At 38.4% G+C, this 18,982-nt stretch overlaps 1 protein-coding gene across 1 annotated transcript in view; it reads left to right on the top strand.

Annotated features, from left to right (window-relative positions):
• Nucleotides 1-18,982, top strand: part of C7 (complement C7) — a 61,887-nt gene that overhangs the window by 14,472 nt on the left and 28,433 nt on the right. The window contains 6 exon segments of the mRNA XM_036207419.1: nucleotides 2,403-2,550; nucleotides 3,729-3,867; nucleotides 10,679-10,852; nucleotides 11,330-11,573; nucleotides 14,321-14,385; nucleotides 14,387-14,435. Of these exon segments, the coding sequence (XP_036063312.1) occupies nucleotides 2,403-2,550; nucleotides 3,729-3,867; nucleotides 10,679-10,852; nucleotides 11,330-11,573; nucleotides 14,321-14,385; nucleotides 14,387-14,435 (819 nt within the window).

Below are 18,982 nucleotides of genomic sequence, written 5' to 3'. Positions count from 1 at the left end.
TGTCTTGTAGATGAGCCTGACATTCAACTCCTTATGTAGCAGAGAATGGTTTTGAACTTCTGGTTGTCTACCTCCCCAGTGCTGAGGTTACAGGTGTGAACCACCATACTCAACAAGAAGCAATGTATTGAAGTTTTTTTTGTTTTTTGTTTTTTGTTTCCTGAGACAGGGTTTCTCTGTGTAGTCCTGATTATTCTGGAACTTACTCTGTGTGCTAGGCTGTCCTTGAACTCAGGGATCCTCCTGTCTCTGCTTCCGATGTGCTGGGCTTAAGAGTGTATGTTGCACCACTCTGCAACATACTGGAGTTTTATGGACAGATTAGTAGCTAAAGAATCAGTGTGTTAGATTTTTCTTTTACTATTATTTAAAAAAAAATTGTACAATATACTTAGATCATATTCTTTCCCCTTTCCCAAGTCCTCTCAGATCCTTCCCACTTCCCCTTCCACCCAATTTCATCTTCTTTCTCTCTCTGTCAAAACAAAACAAAACAAAAAGCACTAAGAAATAAAAAACTAAAAAGGATAAAACCCACAAAACCATAACAACACAAAGCACTCAGGAAATTGTGTATTGGTCAGCTACCCCTGAAAATGAGGCCTGTCCTGGAGTATGGTTGATCTACCCAGTACCTCTCCAGTGGAGAAAAATGATGTTCCTTTTGCTAGTGGGTATAAGTTGTAAATAGCTTCTTGGTAGGAGTGGAACCCTATGTCCACTTTCCCTTCTCAGTGTTGGGACCCTGTTTGACCTGAACTTATGCAGGTCTTGTGCATGTTGTCATATGTACATATGGAAACTATGTACATGGAAACTACATGGAAAATGCTATTTGCTTGGGGTCATTCATCATAACTAACTCTTATGATCTTTTCACCTTGTCTTCCACATAGATCCCTGTGCATTGAGGAGGGGGTTTTGATAAAGATATTTCATTTAGGACTGAGAGCATCAAGGTCTATAGTTGCTCTTAAATAATACTTGTAAAGCTCCTGTTTTACTTGGAAAACTCAAATTAGGTGATAGCTGCTTTGGGAAGCCATTGCTAATCCCCCAGGAGAGAGAATTAACCAACAAATCACTTCTCTGTGCTCACTGTCTATCTTACACTTTCCGTAATCCAAATTGGTGACCTGTATATCTCTCTGAAGTTTTGTAGACATAAGCTCTATTTTGTTTATTTTCTCCTGAGGAATGCCTGGAACATAACAGACTCTCAACAGATGCTTGCTGTATTGCCTTGAGTGATATATAGAATGAGCTATATATTGTACTATAAAAATTTCTGTGCACAAAGCATCCTTTGAAGAAATAGGCAAAGAATGACCTTCATAGTCTGAGGGATAACGATAGTTTTCAAAAAGGGATAATATTTAATTTGATAATTAAAAGACACAGCAGAGAGGAGTAGAGAATATCCTTCTAGATAAAGAGAATGATGTATTAGGTCATTGATATGACAGACAACTTGGACCTGCATTCATGCAAATGGTCCAATATGCAGAAGGCATAGGAAGACTGGTAAGGAAAAGGCTGGGATGGTGCTGGGGAGAAGACACGGCCGAGGTCATCTGGTACTCACTGATGCTTTTCCAGTATTCTGAATTCTCACAACAATGATGTTGTGACTTGTAATGGTTCCTGTCTTAATAGCCTTTACTAGCAGATTATACAGCATATGAAAAGTCTGGCAATGGTCAGACCATACAAATCTGTTTCTTAACACCAGCAAGTCTTCTGCAGAGTAGATGCTGAAAAATGCTGAATTTCAACCATTTGATCTAGTTTCTTTTTTAATTTATTTATTTTTATTTTATTTTATTTTATTTTTGCATTGGTGTTTTGCTATGGGTGTGTGATCCCCTGGAAATGGAGTTACAACTGGAGTTGTGAGCTGCCATGTGGGTGTTGGGAATTGAACTTGGATCCTCTGGAGGAACAGTCAGTGCTCTTAACTGCTGAGCCATCTCTCTAGCTCCTTGATCTATTTTCTTTGCTCTAAAAAATTCTTAATAACCAAGAAAATAACAAGTCTGACGTCTAGATTAACAACTACAGAAACAAAATAAAAAAGTCAAGGAGTAGGACATCAATCTGTTTTTAACCAGTAAATAGCATTGTGTGGAACTTGGAGGATGTAGACAAAAACGCTCGGTGATTTATGGGTTTGACTCTGGACTTTTGAGTTCAGGTCTATTTTCAATTTGCACCAGGAGAAGGTGAGAATCAGTTCTGTGTGCTTCAAAATGGAGATCAGTACCATCACTAGTTCTTTTCTAGACAATCTGAAGATTCGTCTGGGACCCACACTAATCCATCAGCGCAGTGCTGGAGTGGTCCCAGCCGTTGTTTTCCCTCCTCCTTCTTCCATATTTTATGAGCACTTCTCTCCTGTCCAGGTCAGTGCATCAGCAAATCCTTGGTTTGCAATGGGGATTCTGACTGTGAAGAAGATGGTGCTGATGAAGACAGATGTGAGGATGCAGACAGCAGACCTTCCTGTGACATTGATAAACCTCCTCCCAACATAGAACTTACTGGTAATGGGTAAGGTTCTGAGAGCCTGCCTAGGATACCAATAGGCTGTAGTTTTTACTTTTGTTCTGTTTTATGGCCTGATGAGTCTAACAGTAAGTTACCCAACAGCTCAGACATCTTTGCAGAATCCTGCTGCAATTAAAAATTCATAGCTGAATACCTATAGATACATGTAGTCAGATGTAGAGCCAGCTGTTGTTTCAGATACACCAGGATGTAGTGCTGAAAATCTTAGGTCAAGGGAAACCCCTCTGCCCCAGGAAATCTGGACAGTTGGTCACTCTAGGAGGAGGAAAAGAAGGAGAAGGAGAAGAAGGAGAGCAAAACAGAGAGTGGAAAGAGGAGGAGGAGGAGGAGGAGGAGGAGGAGGAGGAGGAGGAGGAGGAGGAGGAGGAGAGAGAGAGAAACAATGAAATAGAGAGTAAGAGAGAAGAAGAAGAGGAAGAGGAGAGAAGAGAGAAGAGAGAGGGACATAGTTGAAAACGTAAGGGAAGCTTTCTTTTCTCACTCGGGAGGCAGAGCCAGGCGGATCTCTGTGAGTTTGAGGCCAGCCTCCTGGGCTACCAAGTGAGTTCCAGGAAAGGCGCAAAGCTACATAGGGAAACCCTGTCTCGAAAAAACCAATTTAAAAAAAAACAACTTTCTTTTAAAAAATTAGGATTAAGTCAATTCTAGGCTTCTATTTTCTAAAATAATCTTAGAAAAATCAATGTGAATTTCCCTACAACAGCTTCAAGTTTATTAACAGAAAAACAGGGCAGAGTTACTTTCAGGAATACTCTTGAGCATGCTAAGAGAATCAGCTAGGAACTCCAGGTGGAAAGCAATCTCTGCTCCCCGGTAACCTTAATTGTATTGGCTTTATCTATAGGATCAATTCTGAAGCAGCTGTTGCCATAGATACAACAGGCCCGTGCTTCCCAAATATGTTCTCAGGCTGACAGGATGTTGGATTTCCTTTTCTGTTAGTGTTAATTATCCTGCCATCAGGAGGAGCTTAATGCATGGCGGGCATTAGGGTGTTACTCCTGTTTGTACAGCTTCTCAGGTGTTACACTGTAGAGGATTTTGATGACTGATTTCTAGAAGGCTTTGCTCGTTTTTTTCCCCTCCCACAAGTACTAGTTTTGGTTTTTAATTGCCACCACCCTCACCCTGCCTCTGTCTCCTTTCTCTTCTCCTCACAGTTACAATGTGCTCACTGATCAGTTTAGGAACAGAGTCATCAACACCAAAAGTTTTGGTGGTCAATGCCGGAAAGTGTTCAGTGGGGATGGAAAAGATTTCTACAGACTGAGTGGAAATATCCTCTCTTATACATTTCAGGTACTTAACTACACTGATTTAGTTAATTTTAATTCATGACTTGTCACCAATCATTGTTTATATGCATCAAGATTTCAATACTCGTTAGGAATTTGCTTATAGCCTAATATGTGGTCAGTTTTTTAAAATTGTTTTTAAAATTTGATACATACATACATACATACACATAGATATAACATATATAATATGATAGATATTTATGTTATATATAATGCTTTGATATCAGCATTCCCTTCTCTAATTCTTCCCCTATTATTACTTTTGCCTTCCAACTTCATGTCCTGTTTGTTAGAAAAAACCAGAACCCAAACCACTGAGTCCACTTACTGACATCGGTGTGTGCATGGCTGAGGAACCATCTAATGGAGCCTGGGTAGTGTCTCAGGTTCCACATCCCTGGAGAAAATCATCTTTACCTCTTCTAGCAGCCATCAGTTGCCAATAGCTTCCTAGCAAAGGATGAGACTTCCTTAGCCCCTCCATCATTCATACTGGGATGTTGGCTGCTGCAGGCCTTGTGCATTCAGTCCTAGCTGCTGGGAGTTCTTTGGTCAATTTTCATCAATTTTATGTATGCTTAAAGAGAATGCCTGTTTTGAATTCTAAAATACAAGTCAATAATACTTTTAACATGTCTTTTAAGCTGATGGTTCATGTGAGCTCAGGACCTTTTATCATCTGTACTATGTGAGTGTTGACATTCAAGATTCTGGCTGTGACTGGTTGAAATGATTTCCTTACTCTGTTATAGTGGTAGTTCATTAAAAATAATTATTTTAAAATTGTGAAACAACTTATATTTACAAAGGAATCTGGTAACATCTGTTTGCAATTGGAAGAAAACCAATGAAGCAAATGCCTATGTATTTCTACTATCCACATGTTGGAGTAGAGCATATCCAGTGGTTCCTACATACTCATCCTTGATAACATTCCTCTCACCCCCAGGAAGCCACTGTCATATATTTTGTACTAATACTTTCCTTGTTTTGCTCTGAATGTTTATCACATATACATCTACATGCATTTATGTGTTTCTAAATAACTGCTTGTGGCTTAGTTTTGCCTGCTTTTGTCATTTACAGAAACAGAATAATATTATTTTATGAGTTATTTTTTTGTTGCTAAAATATATTTTTGAGATTTATTCATGTTAATGAAGATAGAGTTTTTATTCCTGTTCCCATTTCTTTTTCTTATGAAAATACTTTCAACATTCCTGTGCACCAACCTTACACAAGTTCTTTGGGTTGTAAACCTACTGTTCAAATCACCATTTTGTAAGATCTGCACAATGAAACTTTACTATGATTCCAAAATGGCTGCGTCAGTGTGGACAAGCAGTCACGGCTCCATGCTGGTCCTACCTGACTACTCATCTTTGCTTTTGATGAGGGTCTCTCCTCTTGCTCCAAGTTCCTGCTCTTCAGATGCCCTTGCTGTGTTCATCCTGTTTCTTGGTACCAACACCAAATCTGCTCATACAAAATACTTAAGGATTTTGGAGATTTTCTGGAGGATTTGGGTGGAGGAAGAGGGTTTTCCAGTACAGTACCCTGAACACATTCCACCCATTCCAGTTCATATCCTGACCCTCAAAACTGTCTTCATAGCCTCACCAAAGTTGGGTTTCTCATCTCATTCTGTTTTAACCTCTCTGTTGGATTCATCTTCCAGCAACTCCTTTTATACTCTTTTTCTGTCCTTCATCTCAGAATTCCCTGCATTTCTGGTTGAGTTACTCCTACATTTAACTTGCAAATTTTTAAACAAAAATGACTGCTGTGGAGGCAGAAGGACCTCTGCCCACTCAGATTAGCCCTCTACAGAAGCAGCTTTGAACTATGAATACTAAGCACTAACCTCCAGTTTATAGTAGAATGAGTTAGTTACAGTGAATACTTATTAAATCCTGGAACTAAAGGAGTCCCAGGGACGGGGAAGGCAGCAAGGAAAAGAGGAATGAAAGTGAATAATAGAGGAGATGAATATGGCATAAGTGCATGATATTCATGTACGGAAATGCCATCATAAAACCTCTACCTTTTGTGCAGTTTCAATACGCTAAAAAAAGGTTATCGAGCCACGTGTGACATAAAACTGACTTGAGAAACAGCTATAGCTCCCAAGCTCTGAGTATCTACTCTGTATTTGCTCTGTTTTAAGCCACAGGGATAAATTTAATCCTTGCATTATTCTTGGAAGCTAACAGTTTGCTATCTTGTCATGTGTAAATTGAGGCTCAGAGGACTCTGGCTTATTCCACATTCCCATATTAAAACAGTATAACCTAGATTGAGAGAATCAGATTCTGCAGCCCTTTATTTTCCTATTATATTTTGTTTTCCTCATTTCTTACATTTGATTTCTTTTTTCAGTTCAGAATTCTATATAATAAATAACATGTGCTATAATCTAACCTCTGTCTAGGAGGGAGAACGTGAGATATGTGCATGTAGATGCTAATAATTATTGTTCAATTACTGTTCCTGGAAGGATATGTTACTAATTCTTTCATAATTATAAGGGAGAGAAATTGCATATAAATTTTCAAAAGGGTCAAATTTAGAACATTACAAGAGAAGAGGAAATAATGAGGGAGAATATTTCCGAGTTAGTTGGAAGAGAGACGTGCTAGAAGCCTGTGGCCTCTGAAGAGAATGATTTAACAACAGCGTGATGCTGACATTCATTTTCCTCAGCAGGACTTGGTTTGGGGATTGATGTCTGAAATGCCTTTCCCGTCACTGAGAGTGAAGGTGTTTGTCAGAAGTAGAGGGAAATTATAGCCTGTTACTGAGAGCAGAATAGTAATGATTTGCAAATCCATCCTGAGCGAAGTGAGGTGGAAGCAACAGGCAGTGAACCAGTCATCTGAGTGCTAAATGCAGACATGGAGATGGGGGCAGCAAGAGCTCAGGAGAGTTCCCAGTGACCTGGGGCTCACTGTGTGGTCAGCTTCCACAGGGCAGAGGGTGGCTTTGACTTATTCGGGACACCAATATTAGTAAGCATAAACATGTATGATTTCTTGAAATCTGCATGTTGGTTATTAGCAATTCAGACTTTTAGGGAAAACCTGGTTTCCTTCTGACTAAGCCACTAACCTTGTCATAGCCGTTCTCTGCTTATTCGTACTTCTCACACACGAAAGGCTACTGAGAACCAATTACTCATGAGGGCTCCTGAGTTGCTTGAGAAGGTGACACTGGGCTTCCTTCATTCTCAGCATGTGGCATGTTACAGATGGGAATGAATTATAGATCATGTTGGAAATGGTTCATTGAATCTCCTGACTTTGGTTATGAATGTTTTTCATATTTCATCATGTTGTTTGAAAAGAGACCTTGCATACAAAGGAATAATGAAAAAGTCAACTATAATGTTAAATTACTGCTTCCTTTATTGATGTGAGGAAGATATATGTTAAAACTGTTTCATCTACCTTCTAATCAGGAGTAATTTGGACAGTGAGAAAAGTAGTTCTCATATGAGAACCTTCATATTCTAGGCACTGTTCCAATATTTTCACATGGATTTTTTTCATATGGATATTTTTTCCTTATAAAGGTTGATTGTTGAGCTGAGCAGTGGTGGCACACAGCTTTCATCCCAGCACTTGGCAGGCAGAGGCAGGTGGATCTTTGTGAGTTCGAGGCTAGCCTGGTCTACAGAGGGAGTTCTGAGACAGCCAGAACTACACAGAAACATCCAGTCTCAACAAAACCAAAACCAAAATCAAACCAAACAAAAAAACCCCAGTTGATTGCACTTAATCTAAAAATCTCAATTAAAGTTCTGGATTATTGACATGAAGTAGAAAATTCCACATCTTGAAACTATGTTCCATGCACAAAATATTATATAAGATTAACTTTAGGCTATGTGTATAAGGCATATATGAAGCAAAAATATATTTTGTGTCAGACATGTTTCATTCTCATCATATCTCATTACATGTGCAAATGTACTAAGATAAAATATCTGAGACCCAATTTACTTCAGTCCTAAACATTATGAGTACATGCCTGGATCTACTACTATATATACTATGTAATATATACGTATAGATCCTATCTATGTATTTATATGCATAGCTATTTATGCTATAAACATTTATACTATGCTTTCATAATAGTTTTAGTTATAATAGGGATGATAGAAGAAGGAGGAGGAGAGAGGAAAAAAGTGACAAAATAGTTGCTTCTCAAAAACAGAAAGTCTCAATCAGTAAAAGGAGTTAAAATTGGCTGGGCCAAAGAATGAAGGTTAGGAAAGATCAGGAAATGGAGAGGAAAAAGGAGAGAGGAGAGAAGAGAGATTTTCTGATAGAGATAAAGTGGTTTCTGATATAGTCAGAGAAAGATACAATGTAGTGAGGAGACAAGAAGAGGTTTTCAGAGAGAAGACACTGGTAGGCAAAGAACTATGAAGGCTGAGCTGAAATTTGAGGGCAGCTAAAAAAAGTGAAAAGTATTGGTAGCAATAGAGAAGTTGAAGAACAGGTTTCTGTGATGTTGAATGACAGGTGTGTAAATAATAAGTTGAGTCAAAATACCTTGAGATGTTAGGGTGTTGGATGTTTAAATTAGTGATTGGGAGAACCTGTTCTTTGACAATTAATAAGGTCACACTATCTTGAAAAAGATCATTCCTGTAGCCCTGTGTAGGGTGCAAAGGAGCGAGGAGAGGTTGCAGCAAGGCAGCCAAGAGTATTATTCGCATAATCAGGAATCAGAGATTTGGATTGTAGATTTGAAGGTGGGGGAAAAGAAGCAAAAAAGTTGGCATTAGATTCTTGTTTCTCAAAAGAAATACAAATAAAAACAACCAAAATATTGGTTATCTGAAGCCAAATGGCACGGAGACATTGTTATGATTATAGAAACCTTCTTAGTTATTTTATTATTATTATTTTTTGGCATATGTATGTGTGTAGTTGTGCATAATGAAAACAATATTCTAATAGAATTAAATTCATCGAAACCCACCTTTTGTTGATTTCTGTGTTTAGTGTGTGTGCATATGAAACAATTTCATTATGCTACTTTCCTTCTTTCTTTATTTTTCTTTCTTTGAGATAATCTCACTCTATAACTCAAGCTGGCCTGGAACTCACAAATTAACCCAACCTCAACTGTGTCATAATCCTCCTGCCTCACCTTTGAAGTGACGAGATTACAACTATGAGCTGCAATGCTTGTATCATATTTTCACATACGCCTGTCATCCTGCTTTGCTCATATTCACTTTCATTAGGTTTTGTGTCCCCTTCTCTTCTCCTACTGATGTCCTCTCTTCCACCAAATAGTCTCCTGCTTGTCTGTCTGTCTGTCTATCTGCCTGTTTGTCTCTATCTCTATCTACCTATCGTCCATCCATCCATCCATCCATCCATCCATCCATCCATCCATCCAGCTATCTCTCCTGTCTACCATCTTTAACTGTAGAATCCCCATATGAGAGAAAACACACAGCAGTTGACTTTCTGAGTTTGGGTTATTTCACTAGCGATTATGTTTACTTCCATCAATTATTCTGCAAATGACACTATTCCATTGTTTTATTAAAGAATATTTATGGTGTACACAGTCCGTATTTTCTTTAGGTTTTAGTAATATTTATTTATGCTTTTATCATGAAAACAAATGTGTGTGAAGTAGAAATGTTTGTGGAAGGTGAGCTCCAAATTGACGGATACATAAAATGGAAACCGAGAAAGGAAACCTTTTAGCAAGTTTTGTTTTGCACTGTGGGAACTCACATTTTTAGCAGTTTTGTTGCCTATAATTTCAAGAAACTAAGAAACTTTTACACAAGAAATTGCCTTTCAAAATAGTGAAAAAAAATGTCATTCTTTAGTGCTGGAGCCTGTAGCCATAGAGTGTGACTTATGGATTTGGTGTGGGATATTCTTTACACAGGGGACAGACAGCCTAAAGTAGTCACCATCATGCTTTCCACAAGACTCTTGCTCTATTTCTCCAGTCCATATGATCATTTTACTCTGATGCAAGGTATAATCAATAATAGACAAGTCATTTGTTTCTCCACGAAAGACACTTCTCTGCCACATGTGACTAACCTATAGTCTGTTTTAAAATTCTTGTGGGATAGTCCTTTTTTTCCCTTTCATTTAACATTGGAAAAAGGGAATTGAATGTTAGCATTAATTCAATAGAAGCAGGAAAGTTTAAACTAGTGTCATGTCACAAAGTCCAAATGATCTAATTGTTTCACATCACCCATTTATTTCAAATCAAGAGGAGAATGCTTCAAGTTCGCTGTTGGTGTAGCTGTATGAATTCGCTCACTTCTGGGCTAAATGCTAAGTAAAGAAAATGGAACATATTTGTACACAAATGCATTCTGTGAATCATGTGGAGTTGCTGTTGGTTATACTACAGCTCTTGCTCAGCAGAATTGTCTTAGAACAAACACTTTCTTTAGACAGTTTGGTACCAGTTATAGTTGTTTTGTGTAAGTGCAGAGATTTGTGTTCGTGGGAGACTATGTGAAGGAAGCACATATTTTTTTCCAATTTATTTATTTTTATTTAATGTGCATTGGTATTTTGCCTGCATGTATGTCTGTGTGAGGGTGTTAGATCTTGGAGTTACAGACAGTTGTGAGTGGCCATGTGGGTGTTGAGAATTGAACCCGGGTCTTCTGGAAGAGCAGTCAGTGTTCTTAACTGCTGAGCCATCTCTTCAGTCCTGAAAACATGCATCTTAAATGATATAACAAAAGCATCTTGGATATATACCAAGCCCTCATTTTGTTATAGTAAAAATTCTTCTTCCCTTTATAGGTCAAAGTGAATAATGATTTTGACTTTGAGTTTTACAACAGTAGTTGGTCTTACCTAAAGGACACATCCTCGGAACATACATCATCTGGTTCAAGGAAGTTCTCTATTTTCTCTTCCTCATCTAATAGTAAGCACAGTCATAATTCAAAGACCAAGGAAATCTACATGAAAAAGGTTAGTATGAAACATTAACTATTTTTTTCTGTTTTTAACTAGTATTGAGTGTTATTAACATTAACAAAACTATATTTTATCAAAAGTATTAGTTTTCTGATTTATATTAAGGCAAAAAATAACTCCTTGAAGAGACAATGCATTCTTTAAAGGTACAATTTTTTTTTGTTATTTTTGACAGTATATTTATCTTTTTCTTTTTAAATATTTATTATTATTATTATTATTCTTTGAGACAGAGTCTTATGTAGTCCCAGTCTGGCCTTGAATTTGCCATGTAGCTGATGCTAGCTTTGAACTACTGATCATCTTACTTCCATCTTCCATGTGCTGGGATTATAGGTGTGCACCATGGTGACTGGCTTGTTACATTATTTCCCTTCCCTCCCTCCCAATCAAGATGATGGATAGGGAACTATTTTTTGTATCTTTTTATCTTCCACTTAAAACTCCCTTTACTCTCTCTTTTTCCCACAGAGTTATAAATTGTTGGTTGTTCAAAACAGTGTTGAAGTGGCCCAGTTCATTAATAATAATCCTGAATTTCTACAACTTGCTGAGCCATTCTGGAAGGAACTCTCTCATCTTCCCACTCTGTATGACTACAGCGCCTACCGACGGTTAATTGACCAGTATGGGACACATTATCTGCAGTCCGGATCCTTAGGAGGAGAATATAAAGTTATATTTTATATGGATTCAGGAAATACCAAACACAATGGTATGGTATTAAGAATGTTATCTGAAAGCATTTGAAGAATTTAAATGGTAGAATACACATGGTTAACTTAAACTTTTAAGCCTTAAAATTTGATAGAGACTTAAACTGCCAAGGAGTCCAAAATTGCAGGAATTTATTGTACTCTACTTAAATTCTCACATGATTTGAGAAATGTGTGCCTACTCTTGAATAATATCAAGTTAAACCATTACCATTATCAGCTGTTTCTAGGGGGGGTGTTAGATTTTCTGTAATACTTTACAATCTTTCCCATTTCTTGGATTAAAAAGTACTTTTTTTTTTTTTTTTTTTTTTAAAAAAAACAGATGTCTAAGTTAGCTTACAAAGCAATGATTTGTTACACATCTTCATACATTTTTGGTTCTTATTTATTTCCCTTGTTCGTGGCCTTTTCTCTGTACCCTGCTGCCCTCTTGCTGATCTGTTCCCATCTCCTATCATAGTTGATTTACTTCTGTGTCATGTATATTCTATCACTCTCTTTTGGCCAAGATTTCTTCTTCTTCTCCTCCTCCTCCTCCTCCTCCTCCTCCTCCTCCTCCTCCTCCTCCTTCTTCTTCTTCTCTCATGGACCTATTTCTAGCCCTCCTCTCTCTCCCTAATCTCCCCACAGTTAAATCTAGGTTCCACAGATGAAGGAATACTGTTAGCATTTGTCTTTCCAATTTTGGCTCACTTGACTTAACAATGATTTCTAGTTTCTTCAATTTTCCCGCAAATGTCATCATTTCATTGATTTTTCTTTCTAGCAGAATAAAATTCCATGGTGCTTATGTACATTTTCCTTATCCATTCATATGTTGATGAACATCTAGGCTGACTCTATAACCTTCTACCGTGTCATAATTAATGTCACAATAAACATGGATGTGCATGTGTCTCTCAGTGTATTGACATATAGTCAGTCCTTAGGATTTAGGAGTACCAGGGGTGGTGGAATAACATATGATGGCTCCATCCTGATTTCTACTGTGGCTATACCAGTTGACACTCCCAACAGTGATGAACAGGGTTCTCTTATCTCCTTAAGAGTTTATTGTCAAGATTAAACAATATTTTTAAAAATAAATTTATTTTATACCCCACTGCAGTTTCCCCTCCCTCCTCTCCTTGAAGTCTCTCTCCCCACTCCCTCTGTTCCCATTTCCCCAATTCATTCCTCCTCCCTTTCTGTTTAGGAAAGGGCAGATCTTTCATGAGTATCAACAAAACATGGCTTATCAAATTGCAGTAAGACTAAATTCTCCCCATGTATTAAGGCTGGGCAAGGTGACCCAGTATAACTAGGGTCGCAAAAGCCAGTAAAAGAGTCGGAGACAGCCCCTGTTCCCCCTGTTAGGAGTCCCTCATGAAGACCAAGCTACACAACTGTATGTAACATATATACAGAGGGCCTAGTTGGGTCTCATGCAGGTTCCCTGGTTGTTGGTTCAGTCTCCCATGAGCCCGGGTTGGGTTAGTTGATTCTGTGAATTTTCTTGTGTCCTTGACCTCTCTGGCTCCTATAATCCTTTCTCCCCATCTTCTGTAGGATCCCTCCAGCTCCAGCTAATGTTTGGCTGTGGGTCTACATCTCTTTCCACAAGTTCCTGGTTGAAGTCTCTCTGATGACAATTAGTCTAGACACCAATCTGGTCCCAGCAGATGGCCAGTTCAGGCTATCTATCCACTATTGCTAGGAGTCTTACCGTGGGTCATTCTTGTAGACTCCTGGGAGATTACCTTGTGCTCTACTGTTGTACTGTAAACTTAGCTTTTTAAAAAATTTTATTTTTAAAATTGTATTTTAGACAGGGTCTCATCAAATTGTTCAGGTTGGCCTTGAACTCATTCTAACCCAGGCAGCCTTGAACTTGTGATCTTCCTTCAGGTTGTAACCTCCCTCAGTTACTGGAATTACCGCCCTGTGTCACCACAACTTCCTTGGGAAAAAAATGTTTTAAAGCAGTTTCCTGTTGGCTTTTTGTTCTTTATCATTCGCAATTCTTTTAAAACTCATCCCTGAAAATCAACATTTGGTAGATACCTTCCTTGGGACAGGCAAGTCACATGGATACCCAGAATTCTCACTTCTGTCTCATGAGTTGGGCACTATGATCCCCAACACACACACACACACACACACACACACACACACACACACACACACACACACACACACACTGAGAAATGGAAACTTGTGTTATGATGAGACTCTTTGAGGTCACATTTTGCAAGGAAAGGATTAGAAGCCAGGATGAACTGCAATCATAATCAACCTAGCTTTCTCCCGGTGCTGCTAAAGGTGACTGATTTTTTTTTTTTTTTAGACAATGAACATGCCACTGGAATCCTTGCTTTGGGGATTCCAGCTTGAAAGGATGGCCCTCACCATCTGCTCAGATGAGGAACACTTTCACTGTTCCTTCTCTGACCGTGAGTGAGAAAGAGATGCAACTCATTGAAGTATTCAGTTTCTGCTCCCTCTACTCATTTATGTGAAAATCACTTGGGATTTCTTCACACCCTTGCCCTTCGGCCAAAGCTAATAGGAGGAAAAGAACAAATTACAGTACCCTCTTTTCTGAACTCTGCTCTTAGAGAGCACTTGAAATGATTCATAGTTTGTAAATTACCACAGCCAGCCGGAAACCACTTCTAATCTCTGCTTTCACCCCCAGATACACCCCAAAGAACATCTTTAATGAACACAGAAACTAAACCTTGGCTTTTGCATTTCTTCCCAGATTTTGGGTCAGACAAGGGGAAAGAATGTTCTTCTTCAGGATTCCTCGTTCTTTTTTGGATCCTCATCAGATAAGAAATGCAAGGAACTGGATGAAGCTTTGAAATCAACTTCAGGTAAACGAGAAAGAGTCCAATTCACATTACTAGCTTAGCCGTGATCATCTTGTAATTAATTAAGTTTTGGTCTTCAGGGCTTTTTAATCATTAGCAGGTGTTCTGCTTTAAAAAAATCTATTTGGTCAATTTTATGGCTTGTTTTATTTTTTATTATTATACTGTTTTTTTAGATAGGTTCTCACTGTGTTACTCATCTATACTTGAACCCCTGGGCTCACATTAACCTTCTGTCACCAGAAAATTTGGGGACCCCTGTGTTGGATACTATATGGTACCAGGGAAATTAGGGTCTCTTTAGATTCCTAGTATTGTTGATGAAAGAATTTAAAAATGGACTGATTAGGAAGCTTGTGGACAATATTATTAAATTTTGAGAGAAAACAATAGGGAAGTCAGGCTTAAATTGCCAGATTTTAGAGGAGGGTTATGGGGAAAAGGAAGAGAGAAAGCCATACCTTATGGGTGTGTGGTTTGGTAGAAAGTGTGTGGTTTGGATAGCTTTAGAGAAAGAGTGTGAAAGTACCAAAATGCCAGAGGAAACATGCTTAGTCTTTGGCCAGGATCAGAAAGAAAAAAAAATAGAAAAGAAGAAAAAAGAACAGTTATACTTTTTGGAGTTGGGACTAAGGAAATAGGCAGTCATAGCAGAACTGTATAGGAGAGGCAATGTAAGAGATTGCACCAAAGACAGAGTTTCTGTGAAGCAAAAGTACATTATCCCACCAAGGGGATAATTATTCCCCCTGTCTCTTTAGCATGCCTTAATGTGAATGAGCCTTCCTGAGGGATGGTCTCTTGGCCAGATGCTTGACAGGCCCAGCTGAATTAATTCTTAATGGAAGACATAGTAGTATGTAATGTTCTAATTTTTGTAGAAAATCAGAATGTCACACGCCCACTCTCATTTTATCGATGGGACCCCGTCTGACTAGTACCTGTGCAGATTTTGTGTACATTGTCACACCTTTGTGAGATCATATGCGCACCAGTCCTGTTGTGTCTGGAAGATACTGTTTCCTTGCAGCTATCGGTCACTGCTGGCTCTTAAGTCTTTCCACTTCCTCATCCTCATAGATCCCTGAGCCCGGAGCGGGGGAGTTTGATAAGACATTGCATTTAGGACTGAGTTCTCCAAAGCCTGCCACTTTCTGTGCACTGTCCAGTTGCGGGTCTCTGTGTTCACTCCCATCTGCTGCAAGAAGAAGCTTCTCTGATGAGGGCTGAGCAATGTCTGTTCTATATGTTGAACAGTATGTCATTAGAAGCCATTTTAGGGGTTGGGGATTTAGCTCAGTGGTAGAGTGCTTGCCTAGCAAGCACAAGGCCCTGGGTTCAGTCCTCAGCTCTGGAAAAAAGAAGAAAAAAAAAAAAAGAAGAAACCATTGTATTGCTGTCTTCCTTTAGCAGAATAATAGCAGGTTTTCCCCTAGGCCAATGACCTGTCTAGTTTCAGGTTCTTGGCCATTGTAGCAGTGTCCGGTTTGGGTTCCATCTCACAGGGTGAGCCTTAAATCCAACCAAAGAGTGGTCGATTACTTCTCCAATCTTCGTAGCACTACTGCTCCAATGTATTTTCCTTGCAGTTCGCTGCTGGAGGTGGAAAGGTTTGTAGCTGGGTGAAATTGATGATCACCTTTCTCCTTCAGAAGTCTACAGAGTACCTTCCACCACAATGAATGCTAGTCAGTCGGGGTGAAGCTTCTAGTTAGGCAGCAGTTCTACTTCTCCATGTTCGATGATGTAAGTGTTGTACTCAGCAATGGGGCCTCAGCATCATGTTGCCGGGAGCAGCCAATAGCCTTGGCAATAGCTTGTGATGTTTGGAGGTTCTATGGGGCCCCTTTGGCCAATAACTCAACAAGATATAACTCATTCCTGGAGCTGGAGCTGTTACTTAGTGGTATAAGATATCTAGTTGGGGTATGCTGTGCCCTGTTATTTTGGTGATTCTATTTATATTCCTTTCATATATGTTATATATGGAAGCTTCAATAATAGCAGATTTCCATACGTTTTTCCAAATGGCCTTTCATGTTGTTTGTACCTCCTTGTATTCCGTCCTTTTTATCCTCCTCCCTGTTTAATAATTTTATTCTAGTTTCCTCTTTATCTCTCCATAATGCGATATTCTATTTCCCTTTCCTTGGGAGATCCTCTGCTCTCTTCTGGTCCCTAATTAAGCACCCACGCTTTGTGATTGTTCAGGTTGTAGCACACCTGGGAACACCCACCTGTGAGAAAAAACATGTGGTATTTATCTTTTGGACTCTAGGTTATCTCATTTAGGATGATTTTTCTAGCTCTATCCGTTTACATGTAAATTTAATTTTTCTAACAGCCGAATAATATTCCATTATGTAAATGTGTCACATTTTCATTATCCATTCATCTGTTGATGAACATCTAGTTTGTTTCCAGTTTCTGGCTATTATGAATCCAGTAGCAATGAACATGGATGAACAAGTATCTCTCTATAGAGTCCTTTGGGTATATGTGAAAGAGTAGTATACCTGGATCTTGAGGTAGATCTATTCTTAGCTTCCTGAGGAACCACAACACCCATTTTCATAGTGGGTGTACAAGTTTGTGCTTCTACTAGCAATAGATGAGTGTTTATCATCACCAACATGAGTTTTTTTAAACAATTTTTTTTTATTGATCTTGGTAATTTTGGCTGTGTTAGGATGAAATCCCAAAGTAGTTTTAATTTTCATTTCTCTGTTGGCTAAGGATGTTGAACATTTCTTTAAGTGTTTCTTAGCCATTTATATTTCATGTTTAATAATTCTCTGCTTAGTTCTGTATACCATTTTTAAATTGACTTATTTTTTTAATGTTCATTTTTAAAAACAGTTCTTCATATACTTTGGATATTAGTCCTCTATCAGATGTGTAATTGATAAAGATCTTCTCCCATTCTGTAGACTGTCACTTTGCATGAATGATAGTGTCCTTTGACGAACAGAAGCTTTTCAGTTTCATGAGGTCCTATTTATTAATTACTGATGTTAGTACCTCTGCTATTGGTGTTCTGTTCAGAAAGTCATCTCCTGTGCCATAAGGCTATTCTCCATGTACTCTTCTTTTAGATTCATGGTATTTGATCTTACGTTGAGATCTCTGATCTTGGCTTCTTTTTGAAAAAAAAAAAAAATCAGGTATACAGAGATGTGTAGAATTATGTCTAGATCTTCAATTCGACTATGTTGATCAAAGTGTTAGTTTTCATGCAATATCATGCCATTTTTATTATTATAGCTCTGTAATACAACTTGAAATCTTAGATGGCTACCCCTCCTGAAGTTCTTTTACCATTCAGGATTTTTGTTGTGTGTGTATGTTTTCACAATAAATGGAAGATTGTTAGAATTTAATAGGGGCTGTATTGGATCTGTAGATTGCTTTTTGTAGAATGGCATTTTCCTCACAACATTATTCTTACCAATCCATGGTCATAGGAGTTCTTTTTACCTTCTTGTGTCTTTTTCAATTTCATTCTTCAATATCTTAAGTTTTTATTATATGATTCTTTCTCTTGCTTGCTTAGAGTTATCACAAGATAGTTTAATTTTTTGAGGTTATTGTGAAAGGTGATTTTTCCCTGATTTTTTTTTTCTGGGTGTATCTGTCTTTTGTATATAGCAGGGCTACTGATTTTTTTGTGTTAATTTTGTACCCTACTACTTTGCTGTTAGTATTATGTACATCAGCTGATACAGATTATATAGACATGGTGTTAAGGAATTTGAATTTTATTCTGGGTGTCATCAAAACAATTAAAGCAAGAGTAATTAAGTGAAGGTTTATAGGGGTATAGTCGTAGAGAGGGAGGAAGAACCGAGTACAAATGACCCCTTAAGGTGAGAAATGGAAGAGAAGAAAAAGCAAAGGAGTAAGAATTCAGCAGTAAAGAGCTAGAAAGAAGTCAAGTTAGAAAAGAAAGGAAAAAAGCATCTCTTGAGTGTGGAGATTAAAGCTCATTTTCCATAAAAGGGAGGGTTCTTGTCACATGGATGGAAACAAGATGCCAGTGCCTTCTGTAACATGGTGGACTTGGCAGTATTAGAGCTTCACTCTTTTGGGGATGAGAGCAGAAATGGGACTGAAGGTTGACTTAGGCTGCTATAGTATTCAGTGAGGAAGGACTGAAAGATCCCAAGTGGAGGATCCTTGGGGAGGTCTTGGGCACCAAGGATATGGCAGTAACAAAGCCAAGGAAAATATTCAGTTCAAGGGAATTGATGTGGTTAATGGAGTACAGTTTGTATAAATTTAAAAATATAACTAAAGAATAATTACATCATTTTCCCTTCCTTTTCCTCCTTCCAGTTCTTCCCTTCAGGCACCCCCCCCCACTATCTACCTCAATTCCCTCTTGAATGACTTTGAAAAATAGCCCCCTGGATACAGAGGTGGAGAGGGAAGCTCTGGGAAGATGTTGACAGGTGTCCACTGTGCTAGCAACAGAAAGCTGCTCACTGACTTTAGTTTGCATATAGTAAACACATAGAACTTATTTTCTTCCAGAACAATTTTAAATGCTT

Source organism: Onychomys torridus, chromosome 15 (assembly GCF_903995425.1).
Source record: "Onychomys torridus chromosome 15, mOncTor1.1, whole genome shotgun sequence".
Taxonomy (NCBI): Eukaryota; Metazoa; Chordata; class Mammalia; order Rodentia; family Cricetidae; genus Onychomys; species Onychomys torridus.
This window is presented reverse-complemented; position numbering and strand designations above follow the sequence as displayed.